The sequence below is a fragment of the Chinchilla lanigera genome, unplaced genomic scaffold (assembly GCF_000276665.1).
Source record: "Chinchilla lanigera isolate Chin_1 unplaced genomic scaffold, ChiLan1.0 scaffold00050, whole genome shotgun sequence".
Taxonomy (NCBI): Eukaryota; Metazoa; Chordata; class Mammalia; order Rodentia; family Chinchillidae; genus Chinchilla; species Chinchilla lanigera.
This window is the reverse complement of record NW_004955451.1, coordinates 2,496,834-2,522,780: the sequence shown is the minus strand read 5'-3', so window position 1 is coordinate 2,522,780 and position 25,947 is coordinate 2,496,834. Positions and strand designations below refer to the sequence as shown.

The following is a 25,947-nucleotide window of genomic DNA, read 5'->3' as shown; positions in this document are numbered from 1 at the left end:
CTGAGTTCCTCTCACAAGGCCTGAAACCTTCCCGTCTTTTCCCACAGTAAAGGCAATGCCAACCAGGGTTCACTGAGTACATACTATGCGCCAGGTGTTGGGCCAAGTATTTTACATACGTCATCTTAATTAATCCTTTTTTTTTTTTTTTTTTCAGACAGGGTCTCACTGTGTAGTTCAGGCTGGCCTTGAGCTCACTTTGTAGCCCAGGCTGGTCTTGAATTCGCAATGATCCTCCTGCCTCAGCCTCCCAAGTGCTGGGATTACAGGCGTGCATCACCACGCCAGGCTTACATCATCATAATTAATCTTTCTAACATCCTTACAAAGTAAGCATCATTATTATCCTCATTTTAACAGACAAGAGATTGAGCACCAGGAAGGTGAAGGCATTTGCCCAATGTCAGACAGGAGATCTGAAGCAGGGCTAGAATCAGTACTAATTTCCAGGCCTGTGCTCTTCCCTCTACCTGGCTGGGGAGAGCAGGCCTGATCTGGATTTCTGGAGCATCTGTAGCTCCCCCCAAAACCAGCAAGAGCTTGGCACATTGTCAGGGCTCAGCAAACATGAACGAAAAAGAGAACAGAGGAGATACATTGCCGGGGGTCACTACTGGCAAGGTAACAGCACAAGGTTTGGGGGGGACATCTGCCCCCGGCAGAAGAAGGGCCACCTCCTCTTTGGCAGTTCGCTTATTCACTTGCTGTCTACCAGCACCCACCGGTTTGCAGACACAGTCCTAGGCCCTCACATACTATGGTGAGTAAAAACCTCCTAGTGCACTACCCAGTGAGGAAGGCACTCAGTCAAGCAATAAATCAAGCAAAAAGAAGTGAGAAAGTAGTCGGAAGAAAGACCAACTCACAGGGCAATGCACAAGACCGACAACTTGAGGGCCGGGGAGATAGCTCAGCAGCACAGCATCTGCCTGGCAAGCACAAGATCCTGAGTTCAATTCCCGGTACCAAAAAAAAAAAAAAGGGGGGGGGCTGAAGATGGCAGGAAATGGGCAGGGCCTTAGGAAAGATGCCCAGATACACTCTGACGGACAAAAAGATGGTTGCAGCACAGGGGTCCTATCAGTCCCTGGAAGTAAACTTTAAAGGAATTCTAAGAAAAATACAAATAAGTTTTTTTTTTTTTTTTAAACACCACAAGCTGATTCTAAAGTTCATATGAAAACCAGACTAAACCAGCCAAGAAAAATCTGAGGAAGAAGAGCAGGCAGGATGAGCCCTGCCAAACACTATCATAACATCTCCATAGTGAAGGACAGGCATGTGAACAGACACAACTTCACACGAGGATCATCTGTACAGAAATATGGGATCCTACACTGGGCCAGGGGACTCTTTAATTACTGCTGCTGGGACTAGCCAGAGAGCTCTCTAGAAAAGAGTTGACTTTATATATCAAATGCCAGGATAGTTTCCAGAAGGATCAATTGTTTAAATTAGCAATTTCTTTTTTTTTCTTTCTTTTTTTTTTTGGTACCAGAATCAAACTCAGGACCTTGTGCTTGCCAGGCAGGTGCTTGTGCCACTGAGCTATATCCCTGGCTCCAAGGATCAATTGTTTAAATGTAAAAATGAATACACAAAGTACTAGAAGAAAATTACCTTTTAAAAAAAATGGACACAGAATTTTTTCTTTTCTTTTCTTTTTCTTTCTTTTTTTCTTTTTTTTTAGTCTTTTTGAAACAGGGTTTCAATATGCAATTCAGGCTGGCCTTGAACTCACAGTGATCACCCTACCTTAGCCTCCCGAGTGCTTGGACTACAGGCATGCACCACCATGTCTGGCTTGGATACAGAGTTTTGATTACTCAAAATCCACAGTGTAAGAAATGGGTAAATTCAGTCAGAAACTTCTGCATAGGAATACCACTATAAGCCAAACCAAATGGCAAACTGAGAACATGTACAATTCATATACATATAAGAGCTGCATTTTCCTAGTTTATAAAAGCTCCCAAAGTTCATGAGAAAAAAAAATGAGCAAAGGATAATAGCAATTCACAGAAGAGGAAATACATAGCAAAAGATACTTAACTTTATTCATAATAAAGGAAATAAAACTAAAACTGATATCTACATTTCCCTATCAAACAGGCCTTCTGCCCTGTAGGTAAGAGCATAGCTTGCTGGGAATCAGTACAGCAGTAAAACTACTATGGGGACAATTTGGTGATATTTTCAGATTCTCAAATCCAAATATACTTGAACAGTTATTGCACAGATATCCCCAGAACAGTGCAAAATGACATTTGTCCAAGTTTAATAAAAAGAGGAAAAAAATTAACAAAATACCTCATTCCTTCAATCAAAACTGGCTCCATAATTTCTAGAACAACTATGTGATGAATTGTAGGCAGCTGTACAAAAGAGGATGCACACTTTCTACGAATGAGATAATCTCCAAGATATGGCAGGTTTACAAAACAAGGTACGAAAAGCCTTTATGTAATACATTACAAAAGAGGGAATTTGAGGCTATGTATTCTACCTGTACCTGCAAAAACTGCTGAGAAAAACTAACAATGGTTACCTGTGGTGAGGGCTGCAGAGAAAGTGGGTAGAGACAGTGGTCACATTGAAGACATTTTTATTTATTCAGTGACTTATTTTTAAACCATGTGTCTGTATTTCCTATTCAAGAATTAATTTTAGCAGGGCACAAAGGTGTACATCTATAATCTCAGCTACCTGCAAGGCTAAGGTAGGAGGATAGCAAGTTCAAGACCAGCCTGGGTGACTTAGTGAGATACTATCCCCAAGTAAAACTTTTTAAAAGCAGGCGTGTGTGTGTGTATGTATGCATGCACTGGGAATACATCAGTGGTATAGTACTTGCTTAGCATGCTTGAGGCCATGGGTTCAATCACAGCAACACACAGAAACACACACAGAAACACACAGACACACACACAGAAAGAAAAGGCAAGAAAAAAATTAAAGATACAAATAAGCGTTGAATTACAACTTTGTTAAAGTACTAGGATGAGAAAGCACACACTTGCCGGGCATGGTGGCACACATCTGTAATCCCAGCACTTGGGAGGCTGAGGCAGGAGGATCACTGTGAATTCAAGGCCAGCCTGGGCTACAAAGTGAGCTCAAGCCAGCCTGAACTGCATAGCGAAACCCTGTCTCAAAAAGACAGACAGAGAGAGAGAGAGAGAGAAAGCACTCATAGTGCTCTGACAGCATGGAATGGAGACCCTGCATTTTCCCCCTGTGAAGTTGCATCTGAACTCAGATCTGAACTCAGGAGTAATTAGGTGAAGAGGGTAGGAAGATCATCCCAGGCCTATGGGGTAGCAGCAATCTGGTCAGAACCCAGGTTTGTCTTTTAGGAGCATCTGCCCACGTGGTCTGAGGGGCTCCTGTTCTGGGGCTTCAGCTGCCACACAAGACCGATTGCCAAGGCCAAGTCTTCACCTGGACCCTGGTCAATGCCGAAAAGCAGCAGTCATGAGGGAGGGAGCCTGGGAAAACAGGGAAACTAGGAAAACCCGCACAATCCCAAACTGGCTGCGCTATCCCCCCCCACACACCGGGTGTTCTCCTGGAGGCTTTCTGTGCAGGTGGACCAGTGGCCTCTAAGCTAGGAGGGCATCGAGTCCAGCTGGCCGACCTCAAGATGATACCACAAGCATTCAAAGTGGTTCTCAACTTCACCACGATGGCCACATGCCCAGCTCACACCTGGGTGTGGCCTCTTTCCCAACGGGAGATCCCAGCCCTTTGGCAGGGGCACAGTAGGCTGCCAGCGGGTGGCAGGGAAAGCCCAAAATCTACCTGGCTAGAAAAAGTTCTTCGCAGCTAGGAAGCATTTAGGAAAAACTGAAAATGAGGAAGGTGACTTCTTCACCCTTCAGTAGGGCTCATCTCCCTCTCTGGCACAGGCCAAGGAGCAAAAGGTCCAGGTCCCAATGAGCTGCTTTGCCCCGGTATGGCCAGGAAGCTAGTTCACCTTCCATAGCCCTTGTCTGCTTGGCCAGAGGCCACTCCTTTTTCAGTGATGTTCCAAATAGCTGCGGATAAGACAGCCCTGGGTCCAGAAAAAAAGGAAATGGAGCCACAAGACTGTGTTGCTAAGAAACAGGAGACACAGGTTGGGTCGGGTTCGGAGCACCTGCTCCCCCACTCTCTGCTCCTGAGTTAATCTCCTGCTCTCCTTGAGCTCTACAGCGCAGGGCATGTGGAAGCCAGTAAACTACAAGCGCTGGATAAGTGCTGGGAGAAGCAAGACTCCCACATCTCATCCCTCAGAGGAGAAAGCTGACAGAGACAAAATCCCTATGCCAAGGGCAGGGGAACCCAGGCAGGCAGGGCAAGTATAGCCTCCTCAGCCTGTCAGGCAGCCCCACTGGCGCAGACCTGCAGGTTTGTCATGAACCCCTCAGAGAGCCACCAAAGAGGCATGGAGGCTGGGAACCTTTCCCGCAGGGCAGTGAAGCTGAGAGCTCCCACGTTTCCTAAAGAAAGCCCAGCTTCTCAACCCTTGGCCCTACCACCACCATTTCCACAATGGTCAGGGTGACAGAGGAGTCCTCTGAGGTATCCCTGTAGCTGGGAACCCTGACAACAAGCCAAGGCATCCAGAACTCTCTCAGAGCCTTGATCGATCTCTAGGTACTTCTGGTCAACCAAAGAGGCAGCTGCTGCTAAGCTCCAGACTCAGCCCACAGTCTGTCCTGTGCGGTCTGTGGGAGTCTGATTTTAAGTGTTTAGGCTCCCCACTGCCACCACAGAGGCCCTCCCTACACTTTTGAGACTGGTGCCACAGCCTGGCCAAACAGAGAAAGGCCAGGGGAGGCAAGTGGAGCACAGTCTTGGCCAAGATGGTGCCTAGGAGAATTCAGGAGGCCTCTCTCCTCTAAGGCCCTGGTGTGCTGGAAGAGACCCGGCTCATCCTTTCCACTGGGCATCTGCTGCCCTGCATGGGAAACCCTGTACAAGGACTTGCAAAATATAAGGCCCTAGGTTTGACTGCCATCACCACCAAAAAAAAAAAAAAAAAATTCCAGAACCGGTAAATCAGGAGTTAATTAGGTCCAGTATTCTCCTTGTTGCATATTTATACCTCATCAACGACAGAGCTGCCACTATGAGAAATGAAAACCAGCAAACTGCTACTTCCCAGTTACCTACGAATTAACATGAAATGAAGCATTTTGTTCTGGCATTTTCTAAGGGGAACTATTGTTCACAGAATCTCTCTTTGCACTCTGCAACTCCCAGAAGCAGAAACTGAGACACAGAAAGGGACCTGCGCACGCCCCACCATCCGCACCCTGAGTGTCATACGTGCAGCAGAGAGCAGCATCCAGCAGCCTTCACCACCCCGTATCCCACTACAGCCCTGCCTGGGCTTCCAGAGTAACCAAGAGCCACAGAGTCCACAGAGGCAGGACCTGGGCCCTGGCAAAAAAAAAAAAAAAAGTACCAGCTCCCAGGCTTCTGTTTGCCACACACTTGAACTAAAACTTTCCACATAAAATCTGGGCCTGCCAGGGCCAGATGGAGCAGGAATGAGCTCGGGGCGTCAGCAAGCAGCATCCCTGGGGATTCAGAATCCCTTTCCTGAGAGCCAGATCCCAGGCCCGGCCAGGCAGGAGCTGACCCGGGAGCCAGAGCAAAGCCTGACCTTCCAGAGAGCATGCAGCTGTCCGGCCAGCAGCTGGTACACACCACGGAGGGGCTTCTCACACACCCCCGGGGAGCTTGGTCAGTGCCCTGCTCTAGCAGCAACAGATTTTGGAAAACTGAAGCTGGGAGATTTGGCCCATCAAATCATAATCATCATGCTAGTTACCATTTCTTGAGAGCCACTCTGCTGGGAAGTACTTCCTGCATAATCTCTCATTTAAGTCTTACTACCATGAAAAGTACGTATGGTAGTCTCCTCTCTCCAGATAAGGAAACTAAGGCTCAAAGGGGCCGAGAAGCTGGCGTCCAGGAAGCGGGAGTAGAGGGTAACAGCTGTCTGTGGGATCAGAGCCATGTTCTTCCACAACCACAGCTGAGTGCCAAGACCTGCGGCTAGACACCGAAAGGTGGACCCTCTCCATCCCTGGCCCTACCTGTCCCAGCCCCAGCACTCGACTCCCCACGCACTCGACTCCCCACGCTTGCGGCTTCCCCATTCTTACATGGCCAAAGGGGTCCAGGTGGTTGTTTGTCAGCTTCAGCTTCTGGAAGGAGACCAGCTGCCGCATCCAGTGGGCCCCCGTGGCGGGAGAATCCGGGTGCACATACAGCCTTCCCGGCATGGCCGGCTCGGCCTTGCCGGCCACCATCCTGCCAACAGCGCAGACAGAGCAGCAGCAGTTGATTACACTAGGGTCTGGGAAACCCAAATTCCCAGTCTCCTCTGAGAGCAAATCCTCAGCGACCAGGAGGGAACAAACAGCTGCTGCCCCTCACACCTTCAGTTTGGGGAGGAGAGAGGGCAGGGGACTCAGGGGAGGAAGGAGGGCAGGGGAGAGTGCCCTAGGGGGCAGGCAGCAGTTTGGAAGCTCTTCTACTTCACTGCAGCAGAAAAATGGGAGACTGTGGGGGAAACGTGAACATTTACCTGAAGGGCTAAGGGTATTCACAAAGACACTGGGAGATTTAGGCGCTTCTGTGTTTTATTGACTGATAGATGGTTCTGGGGATAAAACTCAGGGCTTCATACATGCTAGGGAAGCACTCTGCCACTGAGCTACTCCTCCAGCCCATATATTTCTAACTTTTAAATGTTATAAATTGTGTTAGCTGGAGGGAGCTTCTCAAAGGGCCTAGAACACTTTTAAATTGTTTGCCCCAAAAACAATGGTCAGATATTAACTGGTAGCTGACCCCTCAGCCAGAGCCTGCTCTGAGTTCTAATCTGGCTCAGTGGGACAAGATACAGAAACCTGGGCCTTGCCAGGAATGGGCCACCAAATCCTGCCTCCTCAGCTCCGTCCCTGCAGGCCCTAATCCCCACCATGGAGCCTGGGAGGTCTGGCCAGCTGCCCCTCCCTGAGAGGGTGCTGCTCCGAGCTCCAGGGGCAGACAGGGTGCTGAGGAGTTTTGCCTCCTGAAAAGTAGCCCAGCACTGACTTCCATAGCCCCAGTTTGGTTTGGTTTGGCCCTTCAGGCTGTCTGTCACCCCTAGTCCTTGCCAGAGGGTCCTGCCTCTCTCTCTCTCTCTCTCTCTCTCTCTCACACACACACACACACACACACACACACACGCACACACACCATAGCAGCAGCCTTATTTGGCCTGAAGGTGGGCACACAGCCAGAGAGGGGCACACTCTGCAGCCAGAGGGCAGCCACAGGTCCAGTATCAGCCCTCACTAAGAGAGTCCTCCAAGAAAATGGTTCCCAGCCTCCTCCCTTGTGAAGCACTTGCAGAGCCCGAATCTGCCAGGCATTAGTGCTTTCTCATCACCCAAGAGCACGGGTACCAAGTCTCACTTGTCCGTGGCTGTGAGGAGAAGATGGGCCCTCAAAACCCAGCAAACACTGCAAGCGCTTTCACCCCTAAATCCTGGCCTACAGCAGATGTGCAGACCCTGGCCACCCCCGCCCTCTGCAGACCAAGGTCCAGGCAGTGGATCTGAGGCTGTGGATCGGGGCATTCACTCAGACTGGCTGGGGCGGGGGTGAGGGTCACTGGACTTAACATAGGCCAGGAGGAGAGGAACAGTTGAGGGAAGGCAGGCCCCAGGCCTCTTACCATTTGTTGTCACAGAACTTGTAGCGATGGTCATCTGCAGGGACGATGTCAATCAGCAAGATGTACTTGGTCTTGGGGTTCATGCCTGTGACTTTTACCTTGTAGCTGGGGAACATCCTCCTGGTGGAGCCAAGGGGTTGGGCAGGGCACGGACAGCACCGGGAGAGATGGTACAGAGTGAGCAAGGGACAGGCAGTGCCCTTTTAGCAAGAGATCCTGGCCCTTTGCCCTTGCTGCCCCGCGGAGGGCCTGCCTAGCTGCCTTCTCCGAGCCCCTGTAGCCATCAGTCTGGGCAGACCCTATACACAGTGGCCCGCCCCCACAAATCTGATGGGGGGCCTGCTGCCTGTGAAGCAGTGACGTACAAAGACCGTGGTCAGGATTTGTGCACCAGATCTCAACACCAGCCTAGCCACCTCAATTTCCCCCTGGCCTTTGCTAGCCCATACACAGCTAAAACTCTAGGGTGCCATTATAGGGTGCCAGGGCCGATGACCTGGAAGCCCCCATCAGCTGCTTCCATACACAGTGGGATGCCCCCTCTGGGTCAGGACGGTGGAAATGCTGGGCCTTAAGCCAACACTGGGAAACAGGAGAGTGCTCTGAAAACCCGTCTAGGTCTAGACTCTCCCAGTGTGTTTCCCACTGTGCATGTCTCCCCTCGCCTGTGCGCCGGAACTGAGAAGCAGGAAAGTTGGTCCAGGAGCCTCATTTAGAAGAGCATGGATTCTGAAGCCACCCTACCATGGTCCCAGCCTGGCCCCATCACTGATGACCCTGAGGCCTTAGGCAACTTGCCTATGTCTCTTTGTCTCTTGGTTTCCCCATCTCTAAAGTTAGGATAAGCTTACTACCCATCTCCTAGGTATCTGAATGGGTTATATGAGTCAATTTATGACCATGACCACCAACCCCTGCTCGGCTTCACTTCCCCACATCACTGGTGTGACCTCCTTCTACAAGAACGGATTCACAGAATAAGGAAAAGCTTTCCAATTCCTACAGTCCATACTGAGGCTGTCCAGGACCCAGAGGATCAAGGAACATTCTAGAGAAGGACTTCCCCAGACCCCTCAGCACACACACAGCGGCATGTACACATCCTGCAGGGGCACAGCTCCCACCCCTGGCCACCAGGTCCCTGGCACTGGGCTTCACCAGAACAGAACAGAACGGAGCACAACCTGCTCGTGTTCCCTCCCCATGCTCCCTGCCCCTTCCTCACTCACATTCCATAGAAGAGATTCTCAGGAGAGAAGCAGGATCCAAACCCAACTGAAGACATGTAGGGAAATGGGGACCTGTCCCCCTGAGATGTGACACTGCCCAACCAGACCCCTCCAGGGGTAGGTCGGTCCTCTGCCTCTCCAACTCAAGACGGAACCTCCTGAGAAGTTGCCCTGCACATCTTCAACAGATCAGCATCCCCGTTTTGTGGAAAAGGGTACTAGCTTACCTGGGTAGGGCAGGGTTTCCTGAAAGGATCAAGGCCTCCACAAGCAGGCAGACCCTATAGCAAGTCCCCAGGACCCTGAGCGGGCGGGTTTCATTCCACCCCAGCAGGGCCCAGCCCAGCCTGTGCCCGGGCTCCTGCTGCGGGCGAGGCGTAGCATACTGCAGGGGCATGTGCGCCAGGGCGCATGTGCAAGAGCACGAGGTACTAGTGCGCATGTGTGCAAGTGCGGTGCCTGCCGGGTGGGGGCCGTTCTAGCCACAAGTCTAGGGACTTATAAACCGGGTGGAAGAATTTGTCTCAGATGTCAACTGAAAGCATTTTCAAATGTCCACCCCACCCCCTCTTCAAGGCTGGGGGAAGTGAGAGGGCTCCAGAACCCAGTCCTGCCTACTTCACACCAGCCTCCTGCCCAGCCTGGGGGCACAGCTGGAGCCTGCACCACCCTCCATCCTGGCCATGCCTCTAACTTGGTGGGTCTGAAGCTGAAGCAGGAGGGCAGCAGCTGCCTGTCTCCCTCCTCTCTGAGGGAAGGCCAAGAATCTTGTCCCCTCCTGGCCACCATTTTGTAACCACTACAGAATCAGCCACAAAATGGGGTTGGTGTTGACCATGCTTTGGCTGGCCTGGCACCAGAGGCCCACTTTTAGACTATGTGTCCTGTAAGCACTCCAGAGATCCTCAGCAGAGGGCAGCCCTAGCTTCCCCCTAGGGCCAAGGGTCTGGAAGGAAATGGCTGGCGGCCACCTCACCCATTTTAAAACCTAGGTGAAGGAGTCTGAAGGACTCAGTCCTCTTTCCTCTCTCTGTGATACCTTGCCTCAGCAGCTCAGGAGGCTGGGCAGATGTTGACTGAGTAGCCCTTTGAGGGGCCTGTGCTCTGCTGGAAGCTGGTATCCAGTGATCTGGCCCTTCCTGGAAGGTGACCATGAACCAGATTGCTGGTGGATGACAGCCTCAGAGAGGCCCTGACACTGGGAGGGCAGCTCCTGCCCTCTGCGTCCTCTGCCTACGAATTCCCCTCTTCCTAAGGCAGCAGCCCTTGGCTTAGAAGAAGGGAGGGCAGCTGGGTGTCTGGTCTGAATGGGTAGCTCAAAAGTCCCCCATGGCAAGCCAGGTGTGGCGATGAAATCCTGTAATCCCAGCACTCTGGAAGCTGAGGCAGGAGGATCACTGTGAGTTTTAAACCAACGTAGGCTATACAGCGAGTTCAAGGCCAGCTAGAATTATATAGTGAGGACCCCTTCTCAGCAAAACAAAACAAAACACACCCTTGCTGCAGGCTGACCTGGCTGGGCTCAGGAGCTCCACTACCTTCCTGGGAACGCATGGGCAAGTCTCCAGCAGGGTCCAGTTTGGGGACTGCTTCTGGACCGCGTGGAACAACACAGAGGCGGCATGGGGTGGGGGGACTAAGCATTATCATTTCCCCACCTGGGTGGCTCCAGAAGGAGGAAGAGCTGTGTCCACGCCATGGGCATCTGCCCTTGGTTACCCAAGAGGCCAAAGGCCTGGCGTGGGGTGCCCATCGGGCCGCGTGGCTCTGACGCCTGAGGCTGGGCTGCGCTTGGGGGCTGGGACTTCCTCTGGGCTCTCCTGGCAAGGTGAAGGTCTTCGCTAATGAAACATATGAAACCAAGGAATGAGGCTAAGTCACGGCTCTGATTTATGGCATAAAATGTACCTGAAAACCAACACCCTACGGGGGAAGGACCGCCTCTGTGGGCTGGGGAGGGGGCTGGGAAGGGCGGGCGCGGCTCTGTCACCCGCCCGCTGTGTCCCCGGTCCCGCGCCTTCTCGCAGCAGCGCCTGAGCCCTCTCCACGCCGTCCGAGCCCCGCGCGCCCCGCAGGTCGAACCCCCAGACAGATGGGAGCTCCCCGAGCACCCTCCACTCGGAAACGGCCCCGCCAGGGGAATAAACGAGCTGCCTGAGCCGCCGCCCGCCCGGGAGCAGAAGAAAGCCTGAGTCTCTCTGATCCTGAACCCGGCTCCTACTGAGTGCGGGGCCGGGCCTTTATCTGCTTCAAACTCGGAATGAACTGCTAAGATAAGCTTCCTCCGGGGGTCGGAGGCTTGCAGGGCCAGGGTGAGGGTTTAAGGGTATCTTGATGGGGGCCACAAATCTGTGAATGCGGTTACTGCTGAGAGGGGACACGCCGCGGGTTGGGCTCGGAGAGCCATGCGGCTCCGGGTCAAAGTGGCTGTCAAACTCCAAGCGCTGAGCTGCTTGGCCCTCCGCCCATGCCAGGGGAGCTGGCAGACAGCAGCAGACCTGGGGGCTCCAGACCCCAGCCGCACGCACCCTGACTTCCCTCCGAGCCCAGCCTTCAGGAGCAGCTCCGTGCGCCTTCTCCTAAACCAGCCCAACACCAAAGCAAAGGGGTGAGGAGCCCGGAGAGAGTGGTTTCCAGCCCCTCAGCGGTGGTGGTGGGGAGGGCACGCGGGAGGCCTTCTGGGGGCTCCCGAAGTTCTCTTCCTTTCTCTGCATGTGTGTTCGTTTTACGAAAATCTAAAGACTTAAAGACTCGTGCACCCTTCTGCAGAAATATTCCACTTCAATAAAACGGAATTAGAAATCGCATATGCTTACACCCACATGCCTGGGAGTCTAGCATCTAAAGGAAAATAAAAGTGCTGCAGGGAATATGCAGGGGTCCCCTGGAAGCCATCCTTCTATCCCTCACGTCCAGGGGTCTTGGGAAGCTGGATCCAGGCACCAAGGCCGAGGTTAGGGTGGGGTTGTGGATGCCGCTTCTCCTGGAACCAGATGATTCTGAGATTCCTGCTTCACACACGCATGAGTTTTCTAATTCATCCAGAGCAATGTTAAGACATATTTTCCCTGAGGGGAGGGGCAGGCTGAGGGTGTGTGGAATGGATGTTGTTTGGGAAGGTCAGTTGCTTCTCTTAGATTTTTTTTTTAAAAGGCATTTCCTTCTGATGGACTTTTGCTTTCAGAAAATACTTTAAGAAGAGATCAAAGCGCTCTCTCTCCAACCCACTTTCCCAGTGTCTTCAGGCCTTACTTCTCTTATCATCCACGCCACTGGGCTCTGACGCTCTGTATACAGAGCTGGGGCAATTGGCTTTGAAGCCCCGGATTAAGCCAGGCCAAATCCTTGCCTCAGAATAACAAACAATACAGGTTCAACAGGAGTTCTCATCGGTAGTTCATTTTTCAAACGCAAATTCACTGTCACTAACACAAGCAACATTGAACTCAACAGGCTCTGAGGGCTGATAGCAGAGATTTATCTGGTGGCAAAACCATGACCTAGGAGTAGGGCAGTCAGACAGTTAGGAAATTTTCATTTTTGGGGAGGTTTATATTTGAATTTTTGTGGCGCTCACTTTTATCTGTGTTTGGGAGAAAATGCAGTTTCTCATATGTATCAAGCTTGGCAGGGATATGCGAAGAAGCCAAGACAGAGATCTGCTCTGGGTACGGAGGCCTAGGAGGAGCGGAGACTGGGCGGGGAGGGGCTTGGCTCCCATCCCACACCTGACATCAGGGGGTCCTGAGTGTTTAGAAATTGGTGTTTCAGCCTGTGGTTGGCATTTTATTCATCAGACGCAATTAGCAATTCGATCGCTATCCAATGAAGGGGATTCTTCTGTCCTTCAGCCTTCAGTCTTTCAAGGTTATAGTGGGCACGGGCAGGAGGCTTCTAACCCAGGAACTCAAACTGGCTTGAGCACATTCTAGGTCCCCTTTCTGTGGAGTTCTGTCCTCTTACAGCCTGACAGCAATAATTATGTCCCCAACTACCCAGGGTCTCTAAGGTAGGACACTAACCGCAGGTGGAACACAGCCCTGTAAAAATTTAGGGTCTTGAGCATGGTGGGTGGCGCACGCCTGTAATCCCAGCACTTGAGAGGCTGAAGCAGAAGGATTGCATTGAGTTTGAGCCCATCGTGGGCTACATAGCAAAACCTTGCCTCAAATAAATAAATAAATAATAGGGTCCTGATCTAGGGGTGAGGTGCATCATCTGCTTGGCTTGTGTGGACTTGGCAATTGCCTAACTGCCCTGCTCTGGGGTTTGGTTTATGTTTTCCTGGTTCCCTTCCAGCCCTGCAGTCAAGGAATCTATGATCCAAGGTTCAGCAGAAAGGTTCAGGCTATCTGCTGAGAAATGAAAGTCTCCAAGTCAGAGAGACACAGGGAGAGCACTGGACAGATGCTGAGGAGCCACAAGCCCCGCAAAGCAAGCTGCAAAGCCCTTGCACAGCGATCAGGGCGATGAAAGTGGTCTCTGAGGACAGACGCAGTGTTGTACACCTGTAATCTCAGGCACACAGGAGGCTGAGGCTGGAGGACTGTAAATGCAAAGTCAGCCTGGGGAACTTAGTGAAACTCTATCTCAAAATAAAATAGGAAGAATATAGCTCAGTGGTAGCATGTCCCTGGGTTCAACACCAGTACTAAAAAAGGAAAAGGAAAAAGTGACCTGTAAAAGATAGTGTGGAGCCAGGTGTGGTGGTGCATGCCTGTAATCTCAGCACTCTGGGAAGCTGAGGCAAGAAAATTGTAAGTTAGAGCCCAGCTTGGGCAATTTAGCAATTTAGGAATACCCTGTTAAGAAATAAAAAGATCTGGGGGCTGGGGATTTAGCTCAGTGGCACAGCGCCTGCCTGGCAAGCGCAAGGTTGTGAGTTTGATTCCCAGTACCGGAAAAAAAAAAAAAACAAAACAAAAAAAGAAATAAAAAGATCTGGGGATATACCTCAGTGAATAGGCTCTATGTTCAATCCCTAGTGTGTGTCTCTGTCTCTCTCTGTCTCTGTCTCTCTCTCTCTCTCTCTCACACACACACACACATACACACACACACAGAGTAAGCAACTATACAAGAGCACTATGGGGGTTAGGGGTGGGGATGAGGGTAGTAGCTCTAAGGACCAGACCCTGCACAAGGATAACTTCCTCCCAGAAAAATGAAAGAGCTGTAATTGGCCAGCTTCACCATGGCCAGTTTTAAACTATGAACGTCACTACCTGAGGCCCAACTCTGAGCCTCCACTAGGACCAGGCACAAGCTTCTGCCTGAAGCAGCTCTCCTCTGATGAACAAGTGGATGCACTGGGAGCGAGGAGGAAGGAGGACCCCTCCAGGCGGAGGAAACCCCTGGGGAGAACCACAAATGCCTTTTGCTTAAAATGGCCCAGCCAGCCAAGCCCAGAGAACATACGGACATTTATTTTCAAGAGATAAGGTTACTTCTGCTGCCTAAAAATGGAAATGCTGGGGTTTCTCTTTCTTCTTTCCTTCTCTCCATCCCATGAGGTATTTAAAAAAGGAAAAAAAAAGTCCCTTCTGTGCACCTGTAATCTACTTGACGATTTACCCGGCACCATTCACATGATTCCCTGTTTTGAGGTTCACAGTCACCAAAAACGAAGGCTAGCGAGCACATCTTCGCTTACCTGGTGCCATGGAGTTACAGGTAGTTCAACAACTTACTGAGTGTCAGGAAGAGGCAGGACAGGTGATACCTCGCCCTCTTCCTCAGTGACTGCCCCTTGTGGACCCAGGCCAGGCCCTACTACATCCTCCTTCCTCATCCTCCAAACCAGCACACTTGGCCCTGAAATCAACCCACCTCCTGCCCTGATAGAGGCCTGGGTGAATGACCCTCCTGTCTCCCTGACCAGACCTCCACAAACAGAGGAAACTTTATTGCCCGCCTGGGAGCATAGACAGGAAGGACCACAGCACCCTTATATGGCACCCAGAGAACCACAGCTTTTGTTTGTTTAATGGTGCTATGTTAAGTGCTCCACGCACAGCTGTATGAAGCAGTTTCACAGATGGAGTGGGGAGGGGGCAGAGACCCTTATGTCCCTCGTCTGAAGGTCACAGGAATGGAAAAAGCTGAGTTGGAGCTGGAACACTGCCCCACTGGGGTCAGACCATGCATAGTTCACCATCGTATTTCCCCAAAACCTCAACTGTGCACCCACAGCCAAGCAGAGGGACAATTTCACACCTAGCTGTCCCCAGGGACCAGACTCAAGTGTGCATATGCGGAAGGGGTGCAGGGAGAGGGGAGATTCCTAAACCTGGACCTTCCAGTGTCTAAGGCAACCTCCCTTCACCTGACCACCGCTCTCCTGGCTGTCCCTGCCCCACCCCAGTGAATCTCTGTCAGCCCCCGCTGCCTCTTCCTCCTCTCTCCTCCCTAGGCTCTCCCACAGACACCAGCACATTTTAAAGATGTTTCCACTTTATAAATCATTCCTCTCTGGCAGCCGCCCCGGAGCTGCTCCCCCAGCAACACAAACTCGGTGCCCAATGGTACCTTCCCTTTGCAAGGGGCTGGAAACAGGAGCAGCACCCCTAGGAGAAGAGATTTGGGGTTTGCCCTGTTGAGGGAGGGAGGTTACTGAGAATAAAAAAACATACTTGTGTCCTTCCCTATGTACCATTTTCTTGGGGTATCTCCTGGTCCCCATCTCAAGAGATGGGAGAACTCCTCCTCCTCCCTACAGGTTCTCAAAGAGAGGCGGACAAAGCAGCCATACAGGGCGCCAAAAGTGCCGGCTGCCGGGCAGCCAGGAACCACCTTTGTTTGCATGTCATTTGCATATTACTGCCCCTCCCCTCCAGCCTCTGGCTGCGACCCTCCAGAGGAATACCGAGTTTTGGGCCTCAGCAGCCTGATCCCAAGCCGCTTCGGGAGGGATATGGATTTGAGACCCTAGGGGCAGCTGAACTTCCGCAGGCCTCCAGGCCCAAAAACGAGAGAACTTCTCAGAAGTGCCCTGGTCTGATTCCCCTTGCTCCATCGTCCCCAAGTAATCTCCAGCGCTGACCTGCCCGCCTTGGTGATGATCATCTCGGTGCCCGCCTCGTGGAACTTCTTCCAGAGCTCCTTCTCGTGCAGCCCCACCTTGATGTTCTCGATGGTCTGCGGTGGGAAGGAGGGAGGGGGCTCGCGTCTGCCCGGCCCGCGGCGCCACGCGGAGCCGCGAAGGGAAAACGCTGACCCGGAGAAGCGCGCGGATCACGCCAGCCCAGGAGCCTGCGCCTCGAGATTTCCTTTCACAAAAGGATTTTGAACCAATGGTGAATTTTAAAATTTTAATCAGTGGTTCAAACTCCCTCCTTGGGGTGCAACTCAGGTGGGCCCGCAGAGGACCCACAGCGACCGCGCCGGCGTGGACCACGCGCTCCCACGCAGACATCCATCCTTCGCGCGGCTGGCCGCGGCCACAGGCTGCGGGCCGACCCGCCGATGTGGGGGAGGCCAGGGCGAACCCCAGGCGGGAGCCGCTGGTCCTGGGGGTCAGCCGGGTGACAGCGGTGTCGCGGAAGGCCTCGCAGCCCCGCGGCAGGCCCTGGGCGCACCGGCGAGGTCTGCTCGCCGCGGCTCCCGGCTCTCGCCTCTGCCCGCTGGGGCCCTCGGAGCTGGGGCTTGGCTCCGGCTGCCCCGCTGCTGCAGGGGTCCCGAGCCGCCCCGACGCCTCGCGGTGGAGAAAGGCCCGGAAAGCAGGGGGCACAGCCGCGCCCCGTGGAGAATGCAAGGCAGAGCTCGGGAGCAGCCGGCCCCGAGGACGGTGCAGCCGGCATCAGCCGGTGACTCGCGCAGACAGACAAACCGATGCCAGAGTGCCCCGCAGGGGTGGCGCGGCCCTACCTGCTCGGCGGTTGCGGTGGCGGCGGCGACGTCGGTGCCCGGGCCCGGGGGGCTACCGAGCGCGGCTCCGCTGAGGCCCGGCGCTGCCAGCGCGGGCTCGGGGGCGGTGGCGGCGCTGCCCTCGCCGAGCGCTGGGCCCGGGGCCCGGAAGGCCACCTCGCTCTCCGACAGGCCCTTGTCCTGCAGCATCTCCTGCGGGCACAGCACGCGCGTTACTCGCCCGGATCCGGATCCGCACTGGCCAGAGGCCCCGCGCCCTCCCAAGCGAGCTGGGGGCCTCGTGCATGCGGGTGTGGAGGCGCTCTGGGCACGTGGACCCCGCCCCCCTGAGCCCGGGGGTGGGATGCGTGCGGGAGGGCAGGACCCTCGCCTCCTCCCTACGGGTTCTGGACCGGGAGGGTCTGCCTGCCCCTGGGTGTGGGGTTGTTCGATGATGGGCCTGGGGGAAGGACCGCCCTCTCAGCACAGCCCCAGCTGCACCCCCAGTCCCTCCCTCCTGCTGGGCTCGGTGGCCTGGGTCTTCTCAGTCCTTCCAAGATAACTGGGGTCCAGGCCTCACTTTTGGCCTAGGACAGCCAGGACTCTTCCTGGGGCAGGGGAGAGGCAGCCCTGGAGGCAGGGCCTGGGCTTTGCAGTTCCACACCTGCAGAGAAGGTGAGAGCTGGAGGGCCCTTTCCCCTCTGCTCACTCGTGCGCCCTCACCCATGCCCTCAGATGGCACTCAGGCCGACTGCTTCCTGAACCAAAGGCTTCGCTCCTACACGGTCCCACCGGGCCACACATCCTCACAGGAAGACAGCACCCTCAGGCTACCTCCTCTTCACCTCGCCTAGGGCCCCTCTGGTCCCAGGACCTGAACTCTGCCAGGGCCAGCACCCCCCGCCCAAAGCCTGTCGGCACATTCACACCCACTGGCTTACCCGCTCACACTTTAGTTCCACAGGGCTCTGCTTGGGGCCAAGGGACCCAGACCCTTCCCAGCCAGGACCAGGCTAGAGCTCACAGGCACAGCCAAGCCTGGGCCTATTTACCCACCCACCCTGTAACTGCTCCCCGTCTGCAGCTGGTCCTGGGATACCAAGAAAAAACCCAGCTTGCAAAGATCAGCATCTCCCCCAGGAAGGGTGCAGCCCTCACCATCTCTGCTTCCCTTCCTACCTCCCTGGTTGTCCACCGTCTGGATTTGGCCAAGTTCAGGTGGGCTTTCTGTGTGTCTGACTGCCTGTCTGCTTTGTGGCGCAGCGTCTCCCCTTCCTCCTGCTCTTTCGGTTCTCCCCTGGATCTCCCCAGCCTACCCATCCTGGGTTTAGAGTCAGGCTCCCAGGCCCGACAAAGTAAACAAGCCAAGTGCAACCGGGAGATAAAAAGGGGCCGGGGCCCGCTGGGGCTGGGAAAAGCCCATAAAGATAAGCCTGACAGCCAGACGTCCTCGGCCACAGCCAGCGGGAACAGGGCTCCCGCCGGGACAAGGCGACCGCGACACCCACCTTGAGCCACATGCGGGTTTCGGCCCAAGCCCTGCAAGCCCAGGAGCCTGCAAATAGGGGCGGGGGCGGGGGTAGGGTGTTGCACGAAGAGGGTAGGGTGCCCTGAAGCCAAAGCACCGGTTTCTACTCTATCTGGGCCCCGGGCTGGGACGGTCTCCCTGCGGCTCCTACGTGCGGCGGCTCGCGGGACCGGTCGGGGACCTGGCTACCAGGTCCTCTGCCGGGCACTTGCCACACCCGGAGCAGCACAGGGGCGCGGGTCAGCTCGCCGGTCACGCTCTCAATTCCGCCGAGTGCGGAGCACAACTGCGGACAGGGTCCTCTGCGCGCGCTGGCGGCGGAGGTTGCGCTGCGCTCCGTCCCCTCCTCGGAGCTCGCCTCCGGCTCTTCTCGGCGACGGAGCCACACTCTAACCTCGCCAGGGCTCACCCTCTCCGAAGCTCCGTGCCAGTGTCCTTTACCGCCACCCCTACCCCAAGCGGCGGTCCCCGGAGTCCCCTCGGACTCCTATCCGCTCGATCGGGTCCCGCACCCCACCGCGGTCAGGGCCGGAGCTCAGCGCTGCACCCTTCCCGTCCGCCCTGCGCTGGAGCGGCCCGGCTGTGCTCCGTCGGTGCTCGGGTGTGCGGCTTTCGGCTACCTCCTTTTCCAAGGACGGCAACATTTTTCTTTTCACTTTTAGGTTACTTAGTAATTTTTTTTTTTTGCAGTAGGAAAAGGGTTAGTATTTTGTACTAGTTTTAATATTTAATTGTCCCTATTATCAGAGTAATATCAATTCAGTAACGTAAAGTATAATTTACCCGAGCATGTGAACTGCTGGTACTTTTTATCTTGAATAATGTGTGGTTAAAGCGCTGGTTAGATTCATTAATTTATCAGTATTACATATGTTGTCGTTGCCTTCCTGTCACTGCTTCAGATTCAGGAAACCCTGACACATTAGTAATACTGTTTCCAATATCTAGGTAATTGGATTCCAATAGGTCCTGTTAATCTATCTTTATTTTAATTTTACTCTGTATCCCTAAAAATGTTTCCGCATCTAGCTCTTCATTCTCTTTAGACTTTGTCACGCCTTTTGAATAACGTTATTTACCATAACTTGCAATAGTATTGTTCTCAACATGCATGTTAATTTTGTTAATCCTTATAATATTTCTTACTATCTTACCATCATTTGTTTTATTAGGATTGCTCCTAATACTCCAGGTAATATTCTTCATCACATCGTTACAGTATCTTGTTACTTTGTCATTATTGGTAATGTTACAGATCTTAATTCGCTTGTTATTTTTCATCACATCATTACTTCTTGTTACTTTGTCATAATTTGTAATATTGCTGTAGTTCTTGGTACTCTGATTATTTTTCATCACATTGGTACAATACTGCTTATTGCTCAACCATTATTTATAATGTTATCGTGACTATTAATACCTTGGTCATAAATTGTCATATTACTCCAACATTTCTTATTACTGTGTGTTTATATTGCTATTGCTCTTGAGATCTTGCTATTTGTTTTAATACTTCACTAAGGTGTCAATAATGCATTATGTGATAGGATTCTATCAATGCTAATAGTATTTCCTTTAATAGCATTTTTATTGTTCATCTTTTCCTACAGTTTGCTTCTTACAGTTGCCTATAGTGTAGTATTTTGTGACATCATTATTATATGTTCTATAATTGCTACTGATTTTAATACACGAGTGCTTACATTGTTTCTATGTCAGGAATTACTTTGTTTTTTAATTCTTATAAATTATGATTACTATTTTCACTTGATTTTGAAAGTGACTTTTATTGCATTATTTTGAAGTGCAAGTGTTGTATCAGTAATGCTGTTTAGCCTTGTTTCTTTGGTAATTGCTCACATTCTGATAATTTTTGATCATCGATCATTATTTATACATAATGTTCCTCTATTTAATTTTAACAAATCTGGTGTATCAAAGGCTCTAAAATCCAGTGTTCTGATCACTCACATTTCTGCATCTATTTTCACCGCCAGTACCCCGGCCTCTTTCCTTTTCTTATTCTGAAAATATCCATTTTAAGGACACCACTCCTGTCACAGTTTAGCCTTGTTTCTCCGGTGCTGGCTCTGCCCTGTCTGTGTGCTTGAGTCCGTACACCCAGTCAGCCCGTTACTCGGAGAGGAGGACTGCGCCTCAGCCTGGGTGTCCAGCGAGGCCACCCCTCGACCTGAGGGTTCCTGCGCCTTCCTGCGCAGCCTTGGCCGCCCCCGATGTTCTCACCCCGCTCGCGGTACTCGCTCCTTTCCAGCTCAGCTTCTCGACCCTGCGACACCCGAGTCCGGGCGGCCCCAGCCCCGCGCGCGCGCTCACCCCATCCCACTGGAACCAGCACTCACCCTAACTGCGCTGCCACATGCGGAGGCGCCTGCGGCCCGAGGTCCACTGCAGGCGCGGGCAGAAGAGCGCGGGGCAGCGCAGGCTCCGACTCCCGGCCGGGTCAGGGTCTCTCTGCCCGCCGCGCCCTCGGGGCCGGACGCATCCCCGCTTCAGAGCGGGCCCTTGATCTCCGAGGCTGCACTTTGGGGCCTCAGCTCTCTCCTCCTTGCTCCCTCCCTCCCTCCCCCCCCAGCTCTGACGTCGCCGCTGTCAATCAGCCCGCGCCCGCCGCCCCCCGGGGAGGGGGGCTCCAGGGTCCCCGGGCTCCGCGGCTCCCCCGGACCCCAAACCCGGAGCGGGCCGCCAGCTCCTCCGCCGCGCGGCCTGGTGCCCTCCCTGCGGCCCTGGGACCCCGCCGACCGACCGGGTAGGGGCCGGGGCGCATGGTTTAGATTAGAGAAGGAGGCGAGGGCGCGTGGCCCTGCCGCCACCCGAGGGTGCACGGTGAGGACTGCTCGCCCGACGCCTCCCCAGCCGGGCCCGGCCCGCCGCGGCCCACTCCCGGGCAGCCGCCCACGGACCCCCAACTCGCCAACTGCTTCCTGCTCCAAGCATCGCGGGTTCTGCCCCATTTCCCCAGGGTCGCGGTGCACGAACGCCTCGCAGCCCCATGCGCCCTCATCCACCATGCCCTCCCCGGTCCTCACACCTGCAGGCTCGGGCACTGGGCACGGCCCCGCTGTCCCCTGCCCCTTCTCTTCCCGGCCTAGGGCCGCGGGCGCCCGACTCGGCCTGGCGCGCCTTGGAGCCGGCGGGCCGAGGTCACTGAGGAGGGCAGGGAGGAGGCCCGGTGGCCGGGCCTGGAGTGGCGGCGCCGGCGAGGTGCCGGGCCAGCCTCCGAGTCCGGGCCCAGACCCGGTTTGAAGGCGGCTTGAAGGTGCCAGGCTTGGCAGAGCCTCTCGGGGAAACTGCAGTGAAGGCCAGGACTCCGCCAGCAGGTCCGAGATCCTGCAGAGCTAAGACGGAGCCCAGTGCCTGCTACTGCAGCCTAGAAAGCTGAAAAGGAGGAAGAGCCTTGCTCCGAGCCAGCGTCCTCCGTGCCTCAGAAAAAAAGCCCAGCTCAGCTGCCTGGACCTCCGTGCCCCAGCCTGCCGCCTTCTGGGTCCCCTTTACCTCTACCTGTTTTTTTCCTCTGTACCACCCTACAGGCCCTGAGGTTCCACAGGCAGACAGATCCATGGCGACCTCAGCCTATGCCGAGCCTCACAGCCTGTCCGATGCTCAGAACACTGCGGCAATGGCACACCTGCCCACCCATCCTCAAAGGCCCCAGAATCTACTTGGATTCCTAGATAGTCCCTCAGTTCTCAGCATGTGCTACATCCCTCCCTCCACTAGGGTCTCCAACCTCCCCAATCAGCCACTTCAGATTCTGACCACAAAATCAGACCGAAGGTCAGGGCACAGGTCTGTGCCTTTTCTAATACCAGGAACAAGACAGCCGGTATCCACGCCTCCCTCCCTGGTCTGCACTCAAAGGAGGAAGCAAAGCACCAGCTCAGAAACGCCAGCTTCTGCTCTCAGGAGCCCACTGCTCCAGAATCCCTACCACCCCCTGCAGCACCAGACCTCCTGACCCCTCTCCCTTCCATGACTCTGCGCTCTGGCTCGCTGGTAGAGTCCCCTAAGCAGAGTGGAGAAGCCTGACCCTGCCCCAATCCTGCCTCCTTCTGGAACGGAGGAAGGAAGCCCTAGTGTTTCAGAAGATGTCTTGGGAGTCGTTTCCGGTGTCAAGGAGAACTGGATGACAGGCCTCAGCTTCTGCTCCCATGCCCCGCTCCTGTGCCCCTCTAACAGCTTTTAGGGAACTCCCTGGAAACTAAATAGTGAACGGGCCAGCTACCAGCTGCAGTGGAGAATGGTGAGCAGCGAAGCCAGTGAATCACCAGGTACCGGCGGAAGATGAGACTTGGGCCAGACGCAGGAGAGAATTTGTTGACAGTCATTGGAGGAAGGCCATAAAGGGACTGTGTAGTGTAGCTCAAACAAAACAAAACAAAACAAAACACTAGACTAGAGCTTTCCTATAAGTGCAAGTCTTTCTGGAGACTCACAGGAGACAGCTTCAATCAGTACCAACTGGTTCATTATGATTTGGAGAAATGAGATCAGGAAGGGGCAGGCAAGCCTTTGGCAATGAAAAGGGAGTGGTAAAGCAGCCAGCAAGTAAGAGAGAGGTGCCATTTACATAATCTCCATTACATGGAGGAAATATCTCCTCTTCTTAACTCTGACATACGCTTCTCACATTTTGCACTTGATTTTGGCCAAAAGGCGGAGAAGCGATGACTTCTCACATTTTGACATGTCTGAAATTGTGGTGCCTCTTATAACCAGTGGTGCATCGGTTCTACTAGCCGTGTTTTCTTCTTTTTAGTGGTTCATAAGGTCATAGAGTAGCTTATAATTGGTGAAGTATAGTATTTCTGATACATGGCCAGTTTAGAAAAGGAAAAGATTCCTCCTCACACACAAAACTGCTCTGAGGAGTTTCAAGTACAAACCCCCCTCTCAACCAGCTAAGAAAATAACACAATAACCAAGCATCCCACTGACTTGGATTGGCTTAGGAGAAAGTCCTTAGGTTTGGTATCGGGTTGACCTTGGTTTTGAAACCAGGCTTTGAATCCTGGATCACTGTTTAGCAGCTGTATGACCTTAGGCAAGTCCCTTAACACCTACATCAAATGAGGATAATTACTCAAACCAACTCTCGTACTGTGAGGACTGGCTAGATGACATGTAAATGCCTGGAATGCTATGGGTGGCTAACGAAAGTATAAAGTAGCCCCAAGTATTTTTAAATTAAATTGATTCCCCTCCCTCCTAAAAGGCTTGAGGTACTTCATAATGAAAATAAGCTAATTTAAAAAAAAAAAAAACAACCCAAACAGAAAGACAAATTAGGCTCGGGGCAAAGGAGAAAGCATATATACTATCACCAAGTGTCGACAACACTGCTATAATTGAAGGCAAATCTGGTCTACCAGCAGCAGGGCAAATGGGGTTTCTCAGTTTTGGAAATGTGCACGCAGTAATTCTTCGGTAAAGGACTGGGGAATAAATGTTCCCTGGCCCTTAATTTGAAAGTAGTTTGTTGTGTAAATTTTTGTTCTTGTATCTTATGTCTAGGTTTTTTTTTTTTCATTCACAAAGTAGTCTTGCAACTTTGATCTCATTTGATAATGCATAACTCCACTTTAGAATACTATGGATTTATTCATCCAAAGAAATACTTATCATGTGCTTATTATGTTCCAGCCACATAAATAAGAGGAGGCCAACTACCCATTCTATTAACGAGCCGACTGATTGGCTACCTGCAAATTCAGTAACAAATGGCTTGCAAGCTCACTGATGGATCACCCGGATGACTCCCAAAGGACCAAGACTACAAGCCTGAGGAAGCCCACCAACTCAGCCAGGTGGCTCACCCAGAGCCCAGGGTGCGTGTGACTGAGAATGCCCACCTGAGCTGCCATCATAGCATGGCGAGAAGCAATTACAATTGCTTTAAAAAAAAAAAAAAAGAATTTTGGATCATTTAATAAATGCCAATGCGAAACCCCAACACAGATCAACTGCATCAGAATCACCAAAAGCAAAGCCAAGGTGGAGACCGCTGCTCTGTGCCAAGCATGGAAATCCTGTGCTCTGCCCTCCTGTCCTCCCCACAGCTAGGGCTTCTCATGTGACCCAGTATTGGCCAATGACACCTCAGAGGAAGACTTCGGGAGGAAGGCTGAGGGAAATGTTTTTGCTTCTCTGATAAAGCGGAAGATGTAGTATTCTGTTCTCCTGAGGGTGAAATCCTCAGAGTTATACTAAAGAGAGCAGAAAGAGCGAACCGAGATTCCTTATGGCACCAGTGAGCCAGTTCTGGTTTTGTTTTTGTGTGTAATTGAGAAAAATTAACCCTCTTTTTTTACATCATTGTAGTCTGGATCGCTTGCTTACTGCAAAATACACTCCTAATCACATGCATAGGTTTAAGTGAGTTTGTTATGCACCTGAGGATCTGTGCATCAGAAGCCAGGAAACAACCCCTGCCCCAGCCTCCCCTCAGCTATTTTTATTCTGCATGTGCTATGTCTAAAGCCTGGCATCCGTAAGTCCCCAGAAGGAACAGGATGGTGGAGGCCACAGGGAATTACCTATTCCCTGTGGCTTTATTGTCACCCAGTAGCCCGGAATCTTGGTTCCAGATTCCCCAGCCCACATCCCATTGGGATTAGCACGCTCAGGCAGCTGGGGCCGGATGGGATCCCAGCCACTTAGAGAAGCTGGCCTGGAGCAAGGGCTGGGCGGAGGTGTGGCAGCTGCTCCTGCAGGTGCTTCCCCTCACCCCACGGAGGAGGGCTGCTCCCCTGACCTCTCACCCCAGCCTCCCAGCCTTCTCCCACCAGAGAGAATTAGGAAACTTCCAGTTTGAAATAGCTGAGGACCAGGTTGCCCGCACGTCTAGACGAGAAAGGCCAAGCTGGGCCTTGTTGGGACTGAGGGTGCGGTGACTCCAACAGCACAGGTGGGTCCCTCCTGCAAGAGTCAGGAGAGGATTCTCAAACCAGGGTGTGCATATCTAGCCAGCAGTCTAGGTCTCCCCTTCCAGAGTCCTCCCCTGGAGGTGGGACAACCCGTTTACCCCCATTCTGCTACATGCTCTTGAACCTTCCCTTCCTTCCATTTCCTCCAGAAAGATGTCTCTGAAACTCATGCTTGTACCATCTGTCTGAGGAAAGTATATCTGCTAGAGTTGTATTGGATGGCACACACCTATAATCCCAACATGGAGGGAGGCTGAGGCAGGAGGATCACAAATTTGAGTCACGTCTGGGCAACCTGAGAGAACTTGTCTCAGGATAATGAATGAATGAATGAATGAATGAATTCATTGGGGATGTCACTTGGTGGTAGAGTGCTCCTAGGTTCCATCCTTAGTGCAGGAAAAAAATCCTAAATGAGAGATATTACTTAATTACCCAACTCCTTCTCCCTTTTTTCTTCCAGTCATTCTTTCTAACCATAATCCAAAAGTGGCTTTTCATTTGGCTCTTCAGGGATATCCCTGGGTGAGGGGCTGAAACAAATTAGAATTCCAGAGCAAGAGACCGTGTGTGGGCTCTCTTTGGGTTCAAATCTTGAAATCTGAATTAAGCCAGGCATGGTGGTGTTCAGCTATTGTCCCAGCCTAGAAAAGGCAAGGAGGGAGGATTTCTTGAGCTCAG

General features: G+C 52.8%; 1 protein-coding gene across 2 annotated transcripts in view; it reads right to left on the bottom strand.

Moving 5' to 3' along the window:
• Tbx4 (T-box 4) overlaps window positions 1-25,947 on the bottom strand; it is a 41,424-nt gene that overhangs the window by 10,168 nt on the left and 5,309 nt on the right. Inside the window, exons 1-5 of one of the 2 annotated variants that reach the window (XM_005393969.1) lie at window positions 20,683-20,860; window positions 16,816-17,007; window positions 15,992-16,086; window positions 7,721-7,840; window positions 6,159-6,306 (exon numbers count right to left, since the gene is read on the bottom strand). In XM_005393969.1, coding sequence (XP_005394026.1) covers window positions 6,159-6,306; window positions 7,721-7,840; window positions 15,992-16,086; window positions 16,816-17,004 — 552 coding nt within the window. In that variant the 5' untranslated portion in view covers window positions 17,005-17,007; window positions 20,683-20,860. Of the gene's footprint in view, window positions 1-6,158; window positions 6,307-7,720; window positions 7,841-15,991; window positions 16,087-16,815; window positions 17,008-20,682; window positions 20,861-25,947 lie in introns of those variants that run through there. The other variant, XM_013519055.1, reaches the window with a different exon arrangement.